Genomic DNA, 21,181 nt, shown 5'->3' with positions numbered 1-21,181 from the left:
AAATCGACAGCTGTCGATTTTTGGGTTTATTTTGGGTGTGTTTATATACATTAAATAGTATAGGGTTTATTTATAGTTTTATGTCTAGGAATGGGTATTTAACTAATTTTCTATATTTTTAAAATGAGCTTTGGGGTTTTTTTATAGAGTGTTTTTATAGGGTTAGGTTTTCTACTATTCCAGGCCCCTCTATTGGGCCTGAATCTTAAGCTCCCTAGAATTAATGTCCTCCTCTAAATGAATCTCCTAACCGAATTATGATTTATCTTAAACCCCAAGTAATCCTTTGTCAAGCTAAGACTCCAAATCCTTTATTGATTATCAAATCCTTTACTGAATCAGCCTCTATCAGATGCGACCTCATTCCTTGACATCTAAGGAAATCATCGGTCATAATCTCTATTAATGGGGAAGCCATATGTCAAATTGTTGAGTTTGGTTTAAGTAGTGAGACTTGTTTTAGTTGGTTTGAGAAGCCCTCTGATATACAAGAAGTTCTTTTTTATGATTCAATGAGTCGGGGTCAGGCTGATCATCCTCCGTTGTACTTTTTTAATTCATCAATAAAGTTTCCCTCATACTGTCGAGGTTGCTTAAAAAATCAATTGGGAAAACATTATCTTTGACAAGCTGGGCCATAGGTCAAAAAGGCCAACTAGGTCAATTATGAAATTCCTAGATAGCTTGCATGATTAATGATCCTAGCCCTTTTTTTGTCAAATCATCTTAGCCCAATTTGGTATGAGAAATAAGGGTCCAAACATATTGATAAGAAAAATACTTCGGTAATTCCTAATAAATGATTATACTTTCGGGTTTATAGTAATGATATTACCAAGAGTTCATGTTTCATAATCGGCACTCCAAAATTATCGTCTAACACTTCTCCAGTACAATTTCTTCTTTATGTTTTTTAAAAGGAAGGAAAGCATAATGATCTTTGCAAGGGCGGAATCAGGAATTTTTCAACGGGTGGACTAGCTAAAGTTATTAGCTTAAAGATAATGATTTTTTTTTTTTTGTACTTACACTTTCTATAATTTTTCTAAAAACAAAAGTACACATTAAATCATATAAACTACATTAGTTGTAAACATAAGACAAAGATGGAATTAGAGCCATGAATTTCATTTACAAAAATGCTTCTCTCTTCGAGACATTAAAAGATTAAAATTAAAGAATTAGAGCTAAGGACTTTATCCTTACTATGCGTATTGGTGTTGGGAAAATGTTTGTGGAAGACCTCTAACTATGCCTATTAGTGTTGGTAAGGTTTGAAATTGTTTATTTTTCTTTATTTTTAATTTAAGATAGTCGGCTACTCAACTATATAGGTTTTTTTTTTTTCCAAAACCTTCCCTAGGCTACAACTAACCAGAGCCCACATAATGGTTCCACCAATGGATCTTTGACAAACTAAAAATCTTATGTGGTTCTAAACTTTGGTGACTAGTTGGCCAACGCAGTGAGGCCACCCACCTTTCACTAAGGTTCAAGTACCATTCCTCATAGACATGGTTGGTGTTGTGCATAAGGCAGGCTGGGTGCCTACCCAGCCCAAATTTTTTCAAAAAAACAAATACCTACATGTGTTATAAGTCCAGCCCAAAATTTAAAAAAAATTAAAAGCAAACCCTACACACATGTTGCCCATCCAGGTGGTCCCATATATTCTATTTCCTTCTCTTCTGACTATGTGACTTCTTATTTCTCTCTCTCTTTGCTACCCTACATCAGCGACTTGTTTCTACCTCTATTTTTTTTTTTTGGGGGGGGGGGGGGGGGGGGTGTCAAATTCTACTTCTATTGGCTACATCTTCTATTATCTTGGATGGGCAACTTCGCAACATCTTCTCTTCTCCTTTTGTTAACAAGTATTCGTCTCATTCTCTCATTTTCTATATATCTTTAGTTATAATTATAATTTAAAATTGAGTATTCTAGGGTTTAATTAGGGATGAATTAGAAATTTTTGGGATTTTATTGAAATTAATTAGGGTTTTGATTAGGGATGAATTATTCTAGGGCTTTGATTTTGGATTTTGTTAAAATTGGGTATTCTAGGGTTTCATTGGGGATGAATTATAATTTTTTGGTTTGGTATTGTTGAGAAGCTATTATGATAATTTGTTTGATTTTTTGTTGATATGTTTGATTAAAATTATTTCTACACATTATTCATAGACTATATTTTATTATGTCGATCACAATCAGAATCCCAAGAGAACAAAGAACTTGTTGTCTTTTTTTAAGAAAAAGAATGATGGGTCATCATCTAGTACATTGTCTTCTAGCACTTCTTTATCTACTCCAATATGTGAAGAGCAAAATCTTCCCGAGTCTCACATTATCGAGGCTCCAGTTGAAAGAGTTGAATCTCAAAGAGTCGATAATGATCATGATTTTAATATCAATTATCTTGAGCGTGATCCAAGATTACATCGTCTAATATGCAAATATCCGGTTAATGGACAAGATAATGTGCGAAGAGCCAATATTCTTTTAGGACCATATCAACCTGAATTAGAAGATTATCCAAGCCACTTAGAAGGGTAGGTCTTTCGTTGATTTAATGAAAAGTGGTTTGGCCAATTCACTTGGCTTGAGTATTTAATTGGTAAGAATAAGGTATTTTGTTTTCCTTCCTTCCTTTTTGACATGAATCAGTCACACTCAAACTTTATTGTTGATGGGTATAAAAAATGGAAGAGAATTGGTGGGAATCAATGTGCATTTCAACATCATGTAGGTAAGCTAAATTCATCACATCATCTTACTATGCAAAAGTGGATTAACGTACCAAAAAAAAAAACACATCTCTTCATATTGAAAAAGTGGTAGATAAGCAATCAAAGCAATAAGTGATGGACAATCAGTTGTAACTTACAAACACAATAGAGGGCATTAGGTATCTAGCAAATCAAGCATTGGCTTTTTGAGGCCACGATGAATCCGTTGACTCATCTAATCGGGCAATTTCATTGAAGTAGTAAAGTTTTTTGCAAGAATTAATATAGAAGTTGAGAAAGTTGTCATAGATAAGGCTTCTCAAAATGCTCAATACATTTCCAATGACATACAAAAACAAATCTTGCATAGTTTTGCTACCAAGGTGAGGAAGACAATTTGTAGAGAACTTGGGACGAACAAATTTTGTATTCTTGTTGATGAATCACTTGATGAATCCGTTATAGAACAAACGATTATTATTCTAAGATTTGTTGATTGTGATAACTTTATTCGTGAGCACTTTTTTGATATTGTGAGTATTACAGACACTGATGCCTTGACTCTTAAAGATGAGAAATGCAAAGTGCTTGGTAATAAGGATATTCTAGTTGAGAACATGAGTTGACAAGGGTATGACGGTGTTAGTAATATGTATGGTTCATAGAATGAATTATAAGCATTGTTTCTTCAAAATTGTCCATATTCATATTATGTGCATTGCTTTGCTCATCGCTTGCAATTAGTGAAATTCACTCGTACCGTCGAGTTTATTATATAAATTTTGCCCGGTTGGTTTTTGAATCCTGGAATCGCCACTGTCGTAGAATATATTATTTTTATTAATCAATAATATCATATTGATTTACTTAAAATTAAAATTAAAAGTTTAATATTAAAATATTTAGGGGGCCAACAGACTGGCCATGGCCCATGAATTAGCTCGTTCTCTTGTCATGGCTCACAACTGTAGATTATGTTGAAGTTGACGATGGCCACCACACACACCCCTAAAAACATATGATATGACTTTGAATAGAAACCAGTAATACTGAAGACTGCAACCCCGAATCCACAGTATGGGTGAAAGTGAGAGTAGGAAGACCTGTCGTTTACAAAGAGATATACTGTCAAATCCAATTGTATATCAATCTATTGTCATTGAAGTTAGGGAAGAAGAAAAGTAAGTGTCATGAACCCCCTCTCTAGGTGGTAGAATTAGATGGTTACATGCAGAGGTTAGGTCTGTATTGTCAAAATTTGTTGAAATTTTGGGACTGGTCTTCTCTCCAACAGTCTAGAGAGGATGAGATTGTTCATGTCACTGGACAATACATAGTGTCAAAATAATTATTCTAGATAATGATAAAAGTTAGTCAGTAAAAGAGGAAGGGAGGTTTTTAACACAAACATATTACCAATGTGTCGGGGGTTCGAGCTTAAGATCATTGATCTGCAAATCAAGACTTTTTCTCGTTGAATTGAACTATTCTGTTACTCAGTCAGTCAAGTAGTAGAAACAGGATGGTTTCCCCAATTACTTGGTCATTTTATAGAGATGAAAAATTGACAGGCACGTTCTTTGAAGGAACCATGCTGACAGTTATCATCTACCTTCCCTACTAGTTTCAAACAGTTCACACAGTAATGTCATTGGACGGTTTGGGGTTTTTATATTCGAAAATATTGTCTTCATCAATTTATTAGGCATTCCCTACTTCTTAGCCTTTCTTCTCATTGAACCAGAAAGAAAGCAAATACTTTGCAAGTCAATCTGGAATCTTTTACCAACTTTGGTGCAACTTTTCAGCAGTGAAACTGCAAAATAATATCTCAAAATAATGTGGCTAATTTGGAGATAATTATTGAATTCTTCAGGGGGTAAAACTTCTAAAACCATAACATTAAATATTTCTTATTCCGAGAAATCCTAAAGAGTTTCCAAACAAGTTAAAGGTTAGGAAGACAAAAAAACAGTAGAATATTATATGGTCGACAAATATTTTAAGAACTTTTTGTTTCTATGGAAATAGGCTTTTTGGGTAAACATTATGGAAATTGTGTGCCAATTGGTTTTCTTTTTTCTTTTTTATTTTATTTTTAGAATTAAGAAAAAATAACATGGGTAGTTATCTATATATATAAAGCAAAAGGCAGAGAATGGTGAAACATTCAAAATACCAGAAAATGCCCTTGGTTAATGCAAATATTAAGAATTGAAATTATTAATTAAATGAGGATAATATGGTGAATTCACACTTTTTCATATTAAAAAAAATTAAAATTAAAAGAAAAATCAGATAATGGATCCTATTTTTATGGAACACAACTACCCATTCTCTTTTTTAATTCTAAAATAAATTTAAAAATTTCTAAAAAAAGCCTCTCGCAGGCGCGGATGCGTGCGCTGAGAGGCTAGTGTTCCATAAAAGTAGGACTTATTATCTGATTTTGTTTTTATTTTTATTTTTTTAATATGAAAAAAATGTGAATTTACCATATTATTCTCATTTAATTAATAATTTCAATTCTTAATGTTTCAATTAACCAATGACATTTTCTGGTATTTTGAATGTTTCACCATTCTCTGCCTTTTGCTTTACTAGCCTCTCCGCAAGCGCTTCCGCGCCTGCAAGATGCTTTTTTTAAAAAATATTTAAAAATATTTTAGAATTAAAAAAGATAATGGGTAGTTGTGTTCCATAAACATGGGATCCATTATCTTATTCTTCTTTTAATTTTAATTTTTTTAAATATAAAAAAATGTGAATTTACCATATTATCCTCACTTAATTAATAATGTCAATTCTTAATGTTTGCATTAACCAAGGGCATTTTTTGGTATTTTGAATGTTTCACCATTCTCTGCCTTTTGCTTTATATATATAGAAGATGTTCAAGTACAAGTCTACTTTTGAATATTCAAAATTACACCAGAAAAAAAAAAACTTTGATCATGATTTAGTTTTAATTTGAGTATTCTAGTGTTCCAAGTACTTTAAAGAAAATTCAAAATTTTTTTTGAAGACCATTTGTATTGAGAGAGACAATAATATATTAAACTCACACACACTATATGACTCGAATTTGGAACTTTTTTGAGAGATGTTGCTTCTGCTCATATATAATTACTTTTCATTCAAAGAAACAGTTAAAAGAGACGTTGCTTCTGCTCATACATACTCGGAAAGAGCCTTACCAATAAGTTAGAATACTGCCATGACAGTGTGCCGCAATAGGACCACGTGTTAGCTCTACACTACACATGAACTGTTGAATATATTTTTCAATCAAATTTGAAAGCGCTCCCTTGAGAAGTTTGCTTGCAGTACGAATAAAGAGGGCAAGAATATTAATACAAATGGAGAGTAATGTCACTCACTTTTCTTTCAACAATTTTGAGAAGAGATTCAAGAAAACAAAGCAATAATAGTGCAATCATATCTATGTCCACCTCACTTTGTTACTTCACCTTCCAATGAGTTTCTTACTTTCACTCTCATCTTCCATCCCTCAATCAACCAACTTTAATCTCCTATATTCAAAGAGCCGTACGGGTTTTCACACAAAATTATTGAATAATTGTACGATTAGTAGTGCACTTGAGTAAGGCCTCCAAATGCATCAATGGTTAGGAACCACCCACACGTAGCGACATGCCACAACACTACTTAAAATTATTTGCACTCTTACAGAGGAATGATAGAATACAAAAGGAAAGTGTTATTCGCGCTCCCTTAAGCTATCCTAATCCTCTTATATAGCACATCATTTCCACTATATGGTAAATGCAAGTTAAGACCAATCCTCATACGTGCATGTAAACGAGTGAGTGTCTTCTGATTGTAACATGAGTGATATCTAATCGTAGCATAGCTCGAAATAATGCTCTTCCCCCTTATCCTAATCCTTTCTTTTCGCACATCATTTCCACCACATGATGCATGCATGTGAATGAATGAACCGTCCTAGCTAGTTTTATTTTAGTCATTGGTTGTGCTAGGGATTTCAGGAACAAGGTTAATTGCTATGCTCCCGCAGCCTCAATACGGATAAACACAACTTGTGGCGTGTGACTTGAATGTTTCAAAAATTTTGAAATCAAAGCTGCATCATGGACCACCCACATCAACATTTATCAAGTTTGTAGTGAATATGACAATCCATGAGCCACAAGATTTCAATTGGCAAAGCCGCAAAAGACATGAAGATCATGTTCATGGGGGGGTTGGGGGGTTGGCCATGGGGTGCAGGCGTGGGGGCCGCAATCTATAATTATATTTATGTGGGCGTTTTCCATAAGAATTGTTTGAGTGTAAGTTCCAAAAACATACAGCAAGGAAACTCCAACCAATCCCAAACATATTGAGCCGTTAGTAGGACCCCACTCCTCTCTTCCCATAACTTTTTGTTAAGAGGAGGTTCTTAAGGCTTGATTGACTGATTACATATTTGTGAGCTGTACTGCCATTTCATTTGATAAGATATTTGGCAATTATTACTCCGTACTTCATATTTGATTTACCCCCTTTTGTTTTTCGTTTTTATTTCTTTATTTCTTTTGAATTTCCACATTTGTTACAAGCTCCCTTCCCTTTTAATCTTTTTTTTTTGTTTTGTCAACCTTGTTCTTCCTTTGCATCTTTAGAAGATCCACACACACATCTTAATTACTGTAATGTAATCACGAAAACTCGAATACTGATGGGACTACACACAGTACAGGACCTTACCAACTGAACCAACCCTCATTGGTTATACATAGTAACACATAGATATTAAAATAATTCTGATTCTTAACTTCTCCTACGTTGTTTAAGTAAGTTATAATGGACTATGTTAACATTCTCTTTCAAATCCGAGATTAACTTGAATAGTATATGGTTTATTTAAATCCATGTCGTATTCTTCATAAACATCTTTATTTTCTAGCTTTTAGCACTCTTCCTTTGTCTTTGCACATTGGAAGGTCTTTCCACACAAATCAAGATGTACTCTATTTCATCCATTACTATTTTGTCATTAGTGGATATATTTAGTTCCAGTATTCTAAAAGTACTTCATAACTTGACACTAAGATAGAATTATATCTAATAACCTAAAGATTAGTAACACTTGTAATTTAAGATAACATTCTCTTGAAGCGCGACATTACATTGCATAGCATTGGATTTGATGTATTCGAGTTCTTGTGATTACATTACAGTAATTAGGATGGGAACTAATGATATATTGATTGATATGTTAAATAGTATTTGATATATTGATATTGATTGATACATAGGGATTGTAATTTTCTCCACAGGTAAGGGTCTTCGTGGGGATTTGACCATAATAAGTTAGGTATGAAGGATAAAAAATGGGTATAGGGACAGGTTCCGGGAATTTTTCGGGTATGATGTTCAAAGAAGGGCGGGGATGGTTTTCTAATCCCCAATCCGAACCCTCCCTGTTTATAATATATATATATGTGTGTATGTGTGTAATTTATTTTATCATATAATTATATTATTAAGATGTATAATGGTGGTGCTACTTCTATAATGATGTTCATGTCTTGAACATGTAGTTATGACATGTATTATTATTTTTTTAACTAGTTTAGATTTTTAGTTAATAAAAATGGAATTGATACAAATTTTGTGCTCATAATGTTTTTTTTTTCTCATTTAACAAAGCAACTTTTTATTTTTATTTTTTTCGTAATAGGACGGGTCAAGGAACCTGTTCCCCAATGAAGTCAGGTATGGGGAATCCTCGAATAGAATACAAAAAAAATATATAAAGTATAAAGCAAAAACTTAGAATTGCAGGTTTGCACTTATGCCACTTGACACTCTACTCATCTCTCTTCCCACTCCTACATTTGACGTTAGGAGTATTTTTGTTAAACGGTATTTTTTTTTAATCTGTCAAATGTAATCATAAACTTAATTAATTACTTTTTGAGAGATAAACGTGGGAAATAAACCAATATTACGACGAAATCAAGTGAAAAATAAAATAGAAATTTTGACATCAAGTAATCTAAAATGGACACAGTCGATTAAAACGAAGTAAAAATGAATACTTGAGGAAGGGTTTAAGCAGACGGCGCAAGATCCGAGGATAATTAAGCAAAAATAATAAGAGAACATTCCAGCTTAGAGACAGGGGAAGGAGACAAAATTAAATACTGAGAACCTAGTCAACATTGTGGGCCGTTTATAATACACAGTTACACATGCACGACCCTGATTGAATGCCCCCTTGCTTCACATGTTTGCCACGTCATCTTCTCTTATTTTTTAATATAAGAAAATAAAAAAATTAATTTTAAAAAACTCTGAACTTCATACCAACGGGTTTAGTCAAGTGGAAAATAGCTTTAACTTACGAACTAGTGCCAGTCTTAGGTTTGAATTTCGATGGCACCGTGGTAGTGTGTGTGAGAAATCCTTGCGCTTATAATTTAGACTATGGTTTATATATATAAAATAAATAAAATCCCAACTCCATTTTCCAACTATCACTCTCTCATCATCCCTTCCCAATTCTTTCCCCTTTTCAATTTTTTTTGCTTTTTAGTTTTTTCCCTCTCAACATTTCTAAACCAAAAGCTTCCATTCTTCTTCCAAAATTCCCATCTCTCTCTATCTCTCTCTCTCTCACCCCACCTTCCATTTTTGATAGTTTTGACACCTTTTTGAGCTTCTTTGATCCTCTTTAAGACTGCCCAAAATCCTCCACAACCCAGAATCTTTGACACTTTTCTTTTTCTTCTTCTTTGCTAAATTCAAGGCTGACAGTTTGAATTACTTACCCAAAAAGAAAAACTTGACACCATCATTATCATCAATGTACTTCCATCAACTTTTTTCAACCCCTTGATTTTTGTTTCCCCTCCTCCTCCTCCTCCTCCTCCTCCATCTCTCATTCAATCCCCCAAATCTTCAAGATCTCCCAATTGGATCTTCACCATTTCCTTCTTTCGTGCACATTTTATTTTCTATGTCTTGGCAAAACCAGCAGCATACACACATTTCTCCCGTCGACAGGCAATGCAAAATCAGGAAGCGAGGCGGGTCTTCGTCGTCTTCCTCTTCCCTGGTCCGTAGGTACAGATTGAAGCGGGCAATTCTGGTGGGTAAGCGCGGCGGGTCGAGCACGCCGGTCCCGACTTGGAAGACGACTATAAGCGCCGCCAGATCATCGCCTTGCGCAGCCGTGATGATGCCGAATGCTGCTTCTGATGATGGTGAGGAGCTGGCAAAGCAGCAGCAGCTGCCGGCCCTGAAGGACGGTGGCGGCGGTGGCGGTGGCGGTAAAGGGAAGGGTGTGCCATTGTCAGTTTCAGCAAGAAAGCTCGCGGCTACTTTGTGGGAAATCAATGAAGTGCCTTTGAAAAAGAAGGATGCTAAAGCCATTAAAGAAATGAGAATCAGAGAGGGTGTCGCTCAAATGCCATCTTTAGCGGGTTCCTTGCCGCCAAAGTTATCAGATCCATCTTATACTCCTATTTCTGAGGTGGGTTTATTTTATTTTACTTTTCTTTTGTGCTTATGTTTCTCTCTTTTCTATATATATTTTTTTTGGCTGTGAAAATTTTGTTAATCTTTCTTTCTGGGTTTCTTGTTTTCCATATTATGTGCCACCATTTCCCTGTGAGCTTTTGTTGTAAGAATTATTAGTGTTTTTTCCAGTTGGGAAGAGTTCTGTTCTTGCTGATATTATGGAAGGGTAATTTTTTTTTGTTTTTTTGTTGTTGAATTTGAATTTCAAAGTTACTGTCTTTTTGGAAATTCTGCAGAAGAAAAATGGATCTGGAGAAGCTGAAAACCAGAGAAGATTGTCGGCCGTTTCTCATAACCTTCATCTGACTGATTACCAATTGGGAGGTTTTGAGACTCATAGAAGTTCCAGTTTAACTGAGGTAAAAAACCAATGCATATTAATCAGGGCATATCAGATTTGGTAAAAAGAGAGAGACATGTTTGTGTCGTTTGTGGAATTTAATTTTCCCTTTTGTGTCAAAGGTGCACAAAATTATTTTTTTAAAAATGACAAGATGTTGACAGTGATTGTAGAAATTGGTCCCCATTAGATTTGTCTGATAATAACCCATCTATCATAAATATCAAAAATAGTTTCCTGCCTTGTCATTTTCATTGAATAGTACTTTTTTCCTTTTCAAAAGTTCATTATCAATTTCATCACTTTCATGCTTAAGAAATGAGCTCTTGAAGAACCAATTTTGTGACTTGCTCCTGATATTATTATTGTAATGCATTTGTTTGCATGATCAACTAGAATGTTTGTGACTTGAACTTTTTGAGGACAGAAATTTTGAATCTCTGAGAATATGTTAAGATGAACCTGCATATGGCTCCCTGGGGTTTCTAGGGTGAATTTCAAGGATGATAAACATAACACATGTTGATTGCATATCATAATTTGTAGGTCAAAGATCAATCTTGTGGAAAACCTGATCGAAAATGCGTAAATGGATTTAAGACCTGTTTGAAGGAGGTCAATAAGGGCCTTTCTACATCCAAGGAGCTCTTGAAAGTTCTTACTCGCATTTGGGGTCTTGAAGAGCAGCATTCCTTAAGTACAACCTTGCTCTCAGCCTTACGAGTTGAGCTTGATCGAGCCCGTATCCAGGTTCATCAAATGATCCTAGAACAGAGGTCTAACTGCAACGAAATTGAGTACATCATGAGGCAGTTTGCAGAAGAAAAGGCGGCCTGGAAAAGCAAGGAGCGAGATAGGGTACGTGCTGCCATAGCATGCATAGCGGAGGAACTTGAGGTGGAGAAGAAACTAAGAAGACAAACAGAACGGTTAAACAAGAAGCTTGGAAAAGAACTGGCCGATAAAGAGGCTGCTCTGTCGAAGGCCATGAAAGAGCTTGAGAGGGAGAAGAGGGCAAAAGAGATTTTTGAGCAAGTTTGTGATGAGTTAGCCACAGGTCTTGGGGAGGACAGAGCACAGGTGGAAGAACTAAAGAGAGAGTCGGAAAAAGTTCGAGAAGAGGTGGAGAAGGAGAGGGAAATGCTTCAGCTAGCTGATGTTTTGCGTGAGGAGAGAGTCCAGATGAAGCTCTCAGAAGCCAAATATCATTTTGAGGAGAAAAATGCAGCTGTGGAACAGCTGAGGAATGAGCTAGAGGCTCACTTGAGATCCAAAATGGGTGAAGGTAGTGGTGACTCTCCAGATTTGAAAAGGATCAAAGAACTTGAGGCTTATTTAAAGAAAATAAATTTCGGATCATTTCAGAGCGCAAAGAAAGAAGGGAATGGAATGGAAGTTGCTGCATATAGAGAAGAGTGTGATGATGAAGACGACTCAGGTGGTGATAGTGATCTTCATTCCATTGAATTAAACATGGACAATACCAACAGGAGCTACAAGTGGACTTATGCTTGTGGAGATGATACTGAATATGATTCGAAAAGGACTTCAGTTGATAAACAATTTAAAGGAAGAAGATCTCTCTCTGAAAAAATTCAGTGGGAAAGCATATGCTTAAACAAAAATTCCAATGGAGTTGATCAGTTTGGCATAAAAAGTCAAGGACATTCAGATGGGAATCATATGGAAAAATCCGAGCTTGTTCCTCAAACTCAAACGCAAGAATATGAAGCTGAAACCAAGAAAAATGGATCTGACAAGGGTCTCAAAGACCTTAGATTATCCAATTCAAAGGTGGTACCTATCCAAAGCTTTGCCGGTACAACTTGCCAGTACCAATCCTTGCCGCAGCAGGATCCCGGAAGCGAAGTGTGTGGAAGTTAGACGGGTGTTGCAAGAGAGTGATTGAAAGCCCCCCTCCCGCGGCTATCAGGAAGAAGAAATGGCAGGATCAATAGAATATAGATGTTTGCACGTTATCTTATTTCTTCCAACAAAGCAATGCTTTGCTTGTTTTTTATTCTTCAAACCTTGCCATAAAATTGTTTGCATCAATCATGTTCACTGGTCACTCCTACAGATAGAACAATTGTATATACAATTTTATACAATGCTATATGAATCCAATATAATTTATTTTGAATTTTCGGAATTAGATTTGCAGCATGGTTATTGAGCATGTTTAGTCCAAGTAAGAACATTCAACTAAAATAAAAATCTCAGAACATAAAGAGAAAATCAAGAATGAAGAATCTGGTCAACCGTATCATGCTTGCTAAAATAAGGACTTTACATTCTGCATACATGACATTGTCTGCAGCTCCTACCTTCATCAGCAACATCTTTTGCATACGCAGGATATAATGCCAATAGAATCAAAGATTTAGCAGATCTGTTCCGCCCATACATATGCTAATTATGAGAAAAATGTTACTCCGGCGTATCCAAATATTTATAGTGTCGCATGGCGCCCTGATGTACTCAATAATTTTTGTTCATTCTACATGACATCTTATTTAAAATAAACAGTCCTATTATGATATTCTTTTGAGTGCTTCTATTCTTGCCCATGTCCTATTTCCACACCCACCTTACTTTTCCACCCCATAAATTGGAATTTTTAAAAATAATTTTCCCTTTTCACCACCATTATTCTTAAAATGCCTCATTACTAATACACTCTTTTCGCTCGAAGATTATCTTCTTTCTTTTGGGTCAAAGTTTGGAAGCGAGAGGGGGGAGGTGTCATTGGGTCAAAGCTATGGACCCGTTGGCTTTTCACTCGAAGATTATCATCCCACCCCCTTTATCGTCATCTTTTGTTTTTCCTCCCATAAACCCCAACTTCATTCTCTAATTAAAATTGCATTAGTGCTGTTCCGTCATGGTTGAGGCACAACAATGACACTCCAGGCAAAGCGAAATCAATAGAATGTTATGCCAAATATTTGAGAGCCCAAAAATATACCGTACTGGTCAAGTAATTTTACCAACATTTGATGCACACACTACCATATCTAAGAAATTACAGCTGGATCAAAAGTGAATTCGATTAAATTCTACTCAGGCTTTTCTTTCATAAGCAAATTCAGTTACATTCAACATCTTTTGTTTTTTGGCTGGCCCAAAAATTGTACAGTAGAGGATTGAATGATATGGTAGATGGAGAAGATGATTTTAGGGGGCTAATTCATTTCTTTATTAATTTACTTGGCTCCTCAGAGGTCATTTCACAAAATGGTAAACTTTTCATTAATATTTCATTAAAAGGCGGAGGGAGAAATAGGGCGGAGAGTGGAAATGGATTCTTTCTTTTTTTGGTCGACAAGCAGCACTCATTTTATTTCAATGACTCAACAAGTTTGAGCAAATATGTCCATGAACTTGATCTCAATAGACAGATAGGAAAGTACACAACCATATCAATTTAAACTTCGTAAGTACCAACTCTTTGTGGGTACCAATCAGTACTTAGGTTTCATTTTTGAGGAAGCAAAACATACACCAAGGCAAGAAATGGCACGGTCTACAGAGGAAATACAACAGCAATAATATATATATCTACAAAGGCTCGTCCTTTATTAGTGAACAGGTCTACATTTTTGCGAACCACGCCCAGATAGAAAACAAGTGAAAACCAATTATGGAGTATGTGAGACTTCAGTCTTTGCTGAGGCCGACACGAAAGTCACTGGATTTGTTGGATGGTCCTTGACAGTCAAGCTAAGCACTTCTGGCCGTGAATAGTGTCCAACCACATCGAAAGCAAATTTCTCCCTCGCTATTTCTCCAAGATCTATGCACCATTATTTGGTCAGTAACAAAATCAGTGCCTAAACAAAAGAACTCAAAATTTACAGGAAAAGACAAGTACAGATAGTTTTACTACAGACGGAATGCACCTCCCTTCGCATGGAGTTTTATTGTTTGAATTTTTGGTCTTGCAATGTCCACTATATGAGGGTCTTCTGTAGGTAAAGTACTTCGGTTCGAATTTACACCATATTTTATCCATGACTAAATTTATTAGATTCCTACTAGGTGATTTTATGGGATCGTGCTAGGCTTAGAGAAGGTCAATATAACTATTTAATGAATATGGACATTCCTGCAATTTCACTCGCAGTTGAAGTTTCTCTAATTTCCACTAAATCCCAAATGTAACTTAAAATACCTTGCAATATAGATACTTAATTGATGTTACCGGAGCACTATATAAACAGATGGCATACCAAGATCTGCTGAGATGAGTGCCTCCCCATCGTAATTGGGTCCAGCGAGAATAGCCCCTGATGGTGATATAATGACACTGCCTCCAGCACAGACAACAGAATCTGGAGTAAGTTCCTCTTCTGTGCCGGCAAATACATATTCTGGAGGAGGGGGGTAGTCTTTCCTTCGACAGAATTGATTGGCTGATAAAACAAAACACCCACCCTCTAAAGCAATATGAGTCATTGATGCTTGCCATACATCCCTGGAATCAGCGGTAGGAGCACAATATATTTCAATGCCTGCACACAACAAAGCATCCTGCATCAAATCTCAGTATTAAAGATAATAGAATCAAAAGCGGAACTAAGAACGCATTTAAACCCCACAAATAAATACATAGGTATTCACATTGTGTAGAAAACTGTTATTCAACTTAAAACACTTACAGATGTTCTTCAGTCATTAAATTGCAAAAGGACGCATCATAGTATCAAAAGCGGCTAAGAACGCATTTAAACTCCACAAAGAAATACATCGTTTCTACCATACAGATGTATTCACATTGAGTAGAAAACTGTTTTAAACTAAAAACACTTACAGATGGTCTTCAGTTATTAAGTTGCAAAAGAAAGTAGCTGGGAAAAGTCGTGTATTGGATACAATGCCAAGTTGCTAAGAAAAACCAGATTATGCCACAAATGTTGGCATACCATTCTGGGTTTTAAGGAATAAGTGTCAATCAAGGTTGTATCTCATTTTAATTTGAGCCCAACTGAAAGGCAACATACTCCACATATCGCAGAGGAACTTAGCAATTGACTCAATCCAACATAAAGATCGCAAAATGGTATACTTAATCCAAATACCCAGTTGACCAAATAATCCTTTTAACCTGATATCAGCCTCTATAGTGCCACCTATGAAAAGCCATCCCCTACTCATATAACACTGAACTAAATTGTTCAAATATGAGTTCCAAAACAAGAAGAAAGGAGAAAAAAATAAACAATTGCATAAGCAGCTTAGAAGAAAATTGAAGTATTTACAAAAGTGAGTCAGAACAATTTAATTAAGTGCGGATTTCAAAATTTCCTGGAAAAAATAACTAACCTTTAGCATACATTGCTGTCCTTAGCAGTGGCATCCTATTTTCCCAACAAATGGCAGCACCTATTTTTCCAATTGGAGTCTCAAACACGGGAATTGTGGAGCCGTCTCCAAACCCCCAAATAATTCGCTCCAATGCTGTGGGCATGATTTTTCGGTGCTTTCCCAAGTAGGAACCTTGAGAATCAAAAAACAGAACAGTGCAATAGAGTGTATATCCATCTCTCTCTATCACACCCATTACCAAGAATACTTTGTACTTTCCAGCCATTGCTGCCAATCGATCAACTTCAGGACCTGCATTAGTTAATAAAAATAGTCAAACTACATATTCATACTTTGACAGTTCCATTGCCAGCCCGAACCTGGGTCAAATAATGACAGTTTTAGCACGCATAGTTTGTCTTCATTTTGATTTAAGACCAGGAAATTATAGCATGCCTCGGTAGACTTATTAACACTTGATGTTCCACTTAAAATTTGAATTTCATATATTAGGAGAATAATAAGCAAACTTGGATAACTTCTACCTCAATTAGTTGATAAGATCCATGTGCTAAAATAGAGGTGTAGAATGGGTTGAACTGAGCGAGCACACCACCCATTTGTGCCTCGCATCGTGCCTGACATGAACCACTTGTGCTCGGCCCTAGGCCAGCATGGGCACGAGGCACATGCAGATTCGTTCCCATGTCATGCCTATATCGTGCCTTAGTTATGCCATGTCATTATTGGCACAGGGTCCATGTCAGAATTTCTTTTTTGAGAGATGTGTAAAAAGCAGGAGAATGGGAGGGGGGCAGAGAGATAGTTGTGTGGAAAATGAATGGGTTGGGTATTTACAAGGAAAAACGAAGCAAAAAACACACAAAATAAAAAATAAAAGGCCAACGGGTTGGCTGGTTTGCAGCACTCATATGCGTTTAAAACATATGAACAAACAGGCAGGCTTGACTCAACTGTGCCAGGCATGGCATACAGGGCAGATGGCAAGGAATAACTCTGTTGCGCTATGCCAATTTTAAAAGGTCTGGGCCCATGCCATGCCCCATGCCAGTCTAACTCTGTTGCGCTATGCCAATTTTAAGAACGCATTCCCTGCTGTAATTGGAACTCAGAAGGGTAGAAGGAGTGGAGAGTACAAGATGACTAAATAATGTGGATTTTTTGTGCGGGGCTGCAGGATTTAACAGCTTATGCGAGAAATTGTACAAGTTCAAAATACCTAACAACTTTCACCTATGGAGACATTGTTCCCTGCGGCTGCAATTAACTGATTAAGAGCAGCATAGATATGCCCACACTTCTCATGCCAAACACTGGCATCCCTTGTTGCCAAATAAAAAGAGTTAAGATGCTCAGTTCCATTCCATGCTTTGAGAAGCCATTTTCCCATGAAATCAATTTTTACATAACTTGTTTGCTAAGTGAGAAAGATAAATTTATAGTATAACCGACAAGAGCAAAAGAAATTGAAACCTTTTCCCTTTCTTTTCTTGTTGTTTAATATTCACTAGACTCATGGAATATAACTTCCTTAGGAAAAAAGAGCATAAATTATTTCTCTTCACTTCAACAAAGCTAAGAACTTATAGCTACCAATAGTCGCATTTCAATTTTAACCATAAACTGACATTTAACCACACCCATTGCAGTTTAAGTAAACACAACATAAGTTAATTTCTTCTCTTGAATAAAGCAAAGAACTTATAGCACCTAATAGTTCACTTCAAAACACTACTCAATCAAACAGTGCATTCTAATGAATTCAATTCATTTCAGTTTCTTATGCATAACCAATGCATCAAATCATCAAAAATGAAAAGGGCAAGGTAGATTTACCAGGAACATCAATGGCTGAAGCATGATACTTTCGGAACTCTTCTTTACCCTTAGCTGTTCTGTTCCCAATGACAATGCCAAAATTTGACCCACGTGGATAACCACCCACAAAAGCTTCCGGAAACACAACCAGCTGGGCACCATACCCAGCTGCCTCAGCCAATAACCTCTCAGCCTTATCTACGCATACAATCAGAAATCAGAACCACCAAACTACAAATATTTTCAATTTAACCAAGAAACCTGGATGCAGCAGCCAAAATGAATCAGATGAAAGTCATATCCCCAAAGCTTATTTGCCAACACGATCAGGATTCAAAAAAATAGAAAGATAACAACATCTGCAAAATATACTTCAAAAAATTTGGCTTGCAATTTATGCATATTCTTTTGCAAATATGTCAGCTTGACCAAGACCATATTTGCATTAGTCTTACAGAGGACTCCTCAAACAAAACCATATTGGGAAATGTACAGGCAACCCCCATGGGTTTCACCCCATTTGACACATGACCTTGTGGTTTGTTTTCTGAAAATTAAATTCATTGAGGGTTCTTCCGTGAGTCAAATCTGGTTAACGGAAAATAGATTACATGCTGGCACCTGAAAACATATCTATTGTAACTTGCAAGGAGTACTTCCTTGTGACTATGTTACCCCTTCTCCCCAATTTTGCTCTAAAAGTACTTTAGCCTTTCGAATCATTGAGGATAGATTGACCAAAGGAAGAGACTAATTCGTATTAGTTAACTAGAGTAAGATTTACACACACACACACACACACACACACACACACACACAAAACTAGTCAAATATATAAAACCGCAATAATCTTGAACATTGGATCATATTAATTTGCTTAGTGATTAAAATAACAAAAGGTTCTAACTTTTCAAAGGATTAGCAAGATTTACAAGTTGCTTACCAAAAATATAGTGAAACAATTAACTGATCAAGCCAAAAAGTAGAAATGCAGTGGTCTTCCAAAACCCAGAAGACAAAAAACAAAATTTCTTGATTGGGAAATTAGCATAAACACTCAGAGTACAAGCAAACTAAGAAGTTAAAAGGCTCAGAGAAAGTACCTAAAGTGGCAGGAGTGTCGTAGAAGACAGTGGAGGCTTGGACCACGGTGGCTCGAACAGTGGGTGCGGAGGGGTCAGCACCCATCTCAACCTCGGCGACCAGAGCTGGAGATGGTACCAGAGCCATTTTAAATCTCCTCTCTCTTGCTTGGTTTTGGTATATTGGTTGGTATATATTTTCTTTCTCTATATATGAACAATGACCAATCAATTTTGTATCGGGGGAGATTCCATTTCAATGACTGTCAAACAATCAACATTTCCACTGGAAACGGCTAAATCAAATTTGTTTTCGCTTGTGTTTTTTTTAAGGGATTCACTATTATGTCAAGGGTAGCAACATACCCAAAATTCATTTACAACATAACAAAGAGAATTCGAACTTCCTATCAATTACAAAACTGTCATTGGTTTCCTAAAACAAGCCCAACCTCAAAACTTCATCAAAACACTCAACATAACATCAAAGTAATGAGCATATAACTAAACCCCAGTCCCGATCTCTTGGACCACAAGAGTCCAAGAGATTGTGGTCACCCACCGTTGGATATTAATCAAATGGTTCAAAAAAGTTTCTTAAAAGGAGTGCAAGAGTGAGTAAACCGTTGAATTTATATCCAACAGTGAGTGACCACAAATCTCTTGAACCCCTGTAGTCCAAGAGATCAGGCCTAAACCCTATATATATATATATATATTTTTTGGCTTGTGTTCTGTGCGTGGGGTTTTGCAACTGTTTGGTTGAAAAATCGCACATGTTCAATAAATTAAGGATTTTTATTGCAAAACGTCCAAAAGATTCACGAAATTATCATGCAAAGTCTTTATGTTTTTTTGTGGCATTAGTGGTCCTTAAGGTTAACACTCTTGCTTACAAATAATCCCTACCATTAGGCTTTGTATGAATTTAAATAAATATATTAAGAAAAGAAAAAAAAAATAGCACCATTCTCAATCAACCAAAATAAATTAGCACATATGTGGAGCACATGCCATGTGGATATTTAACCAATATATTATTCTTTAAAAAATTATGAAAAAAATTTAAACAAAAATCTGGAAACATCTCAACCAACCATTATTCTCTCAGTCCACCTATCCAACTTCCTCTTCGTCCGGCGAAAATCCAACCGTCACTACCATCACCTTCACTTCCCAATAAGAGAGAGAGGGAGAGTTGAAGGGTTTTGTTTTAATTTATAACTTTTAATTGAATTTAAATTTTAAAATATACAATTTTTTAAAGTATATTTTCTTCTTCTTCTTTTTTTCAATATTTTTTAATTTTTCTATTATGCTGAAAATATTTTTGTCCATTTAAATCTACTTGGCACTATTTATTGGATATGTAGGCTCCAAATATGTGACACATGAGTAAATTAATGAAATTCTTGATGAAACCTAACGGTAGAGACTATTTATGAGCATGGATGCTAACCTTAGGGACTACTAATGACACACAGAAACATAAAATGACACAACTTGATAATTTTGTAAACCTCAGAGACGTTTTGTGATAAAAACCCTTTAAGAATCTATTTTTTCCCCCATAAAACTCATCATAAAATAATAGTTTTTGTTGACTTTCCTTATAAAAGGATAAAAGATTGACAAAGGTCATTTGGACAAGCTGTCTATGTCATTTTGCAATAACCCAATCCTAAATTAATATTTAATTATTAGTTTATTCAAATAAAAGACAATTTTACCCATGGAATATTTTAATAGTTTAAAAGTTTACTTTTTGTTCGGGAAAGAATTTGGAAATTTCAATTGTACTGTTGAGTAGAGCATGTTGAGATGAGTTCGTAGACACGTAGTGAGCTCAAAACGGAGTTATAACGAAGAAATTACGATCAAAAGAAATCCAGTGGCATAATCATAATTTTTGTGAAGTCAGATTTTTTAAAAAAACTGGCAGCTCTCTCTCTCTTCTACCTCACGACACTCTCTCCTCGAAACAGCACCTCCATTTTTTCTTTTGCACAGCCACTACTTCCCGATCAGATTCTGGCGCCGTCCGACGTCGGTTGGCGGCGCTTCTTTCACGAAAGTTGTTCTCCTCCTCATACTCTACAAAATCCATATGATATCTACCCATGAAAGCCTAAGAAGTCTCCATATTTTGGATGTGAAAATTGACGAAAAATCTGCCAGATTTTTGTCAAAACTTTCCGTCCCTCATTCCGGCGATTCTGGCCACCATTTTCTTCGATCTAGGTCTACCTTTTCATTCTCTCAATGTGTTCTAGCTGATAGTTGGGCTATTTAGGATCGATTTCTGCATTTGGTAACTCAAATAAGCGATTGAA

The 21,181-nt window shown here is 35.9% G+C and overlaps 2 protein-coding genes across 2 annotated transcripts; one reads left to right on the top strand and one right to left on the bottom strand.

Annotated features, from left to right (window-relative positions):
• Positions 1–9,176: 9,176 nt before the first annotated feature.
• LOC110746688 (uncharacterized) lies at positions 9,177–12,763 on the top strand. Its single transcript, XM_088255713.1, has 3 exons — positions 9,177–10,233; positions 10,517–10,639; positions 11,167–12,763. The coding sequence occupies exons 1-3, from the start codon at positions 9,718–9,720 to the stop codon at positions 12,502–12,504; spliced, it is 1,977 nt and encodes a 658-aa protein (XP_088111839.1). The 5' UTR covers positions 9,177–9,717; the 3' UTR covers positions 12,505–12,763.
• A 1,279-nt stretch (positions 12,764–14,042) lies between these two features.
• On the bottom strand, positions 14,043–19,133 carry NIT4 (nitrilase 4). Its single transcript, XM_021946926.2, has 5 exons — positions 18,870–19,133; positions 17,785–17,964; positions 15,946–16,239; positions 14,853–15,134; positions 14,043–14,416 (listed from the first exon to the last, which is right to left on the bottom strand). The coding sequence occupies exons 1-5, from the start codon at positions 18,994–18,996 to the stop codon at positions 14,262–14,264; spliced, it is 1,038 nt and encodes a 345-aa protein (XP_021802618.1). The 5' UTR covers positions 18,997–19,133; the 3' UTR covers positions 14,043–14,261.
• Positions 19,134–21,181: the final 2,048 nt, after the last annotated feature.

The sequence above is a fragment of the Prunus avium genome, chromosome 6 (genome assembly GCF_965620075.1).
Source record: "Prunus avium chromosome 6, drPruAviu1.hap1.1, whole genome shotgun sequence".
NCBI lineage: Eukaryota > Viridiplantae > Streptophyta > Magnoliopsida > Rosales > Rosaceae > Prunus > Prunus avium.
This window is presented reverse-complemented; position numbering and strand designations above follow the sequence as displayed.

Bases quoted from the DNA above. Each gene is read 5' to 3' on its own strand.
- LOC110746688 (XM_088255713.1), top strand. From the start codon at position 9,718: ATGTCTTGGCAAAACCAGCAGCATACACACATTTCTCCCGTCGACAGG. The intron at 10,234-10,516 runs GTGGGTTTATTT...GAAATTCTGCAG, and splicing joins CTTATACTCCTATTTCTGAG to AAGAAAAATGGATCTGGAGA. The intron at 10,640-11,166 runs GTAAAAAACCAA...CATAATTTGTAG, and splicing joins GAAGTTCCAGTTTAACTGAG to GTCAAAGATCAATCTTGTGG.
- NIT4 (XM_021946926.2), bottom strand. From the start codon at position 18,996: ATGGCTCTGGTACCATCTCCAGCTCTGGTCGCCGAGGTTGAGATGGGT. The intron at 16,240-17,784 runs GTAAATCTACCT...TAACTAATGCAG, and splicing joins TTCAGCCATTGATGTTCCTG to GTCCTGAAGTTGATCGATTG. The intron at 15,135-15,945 runs GTTAGTTATTTT...TGTTGTGTGCAG, and splicing joins GACAGCAATGTATGCTAAAG to GCATTGAAATATATTGTGCT.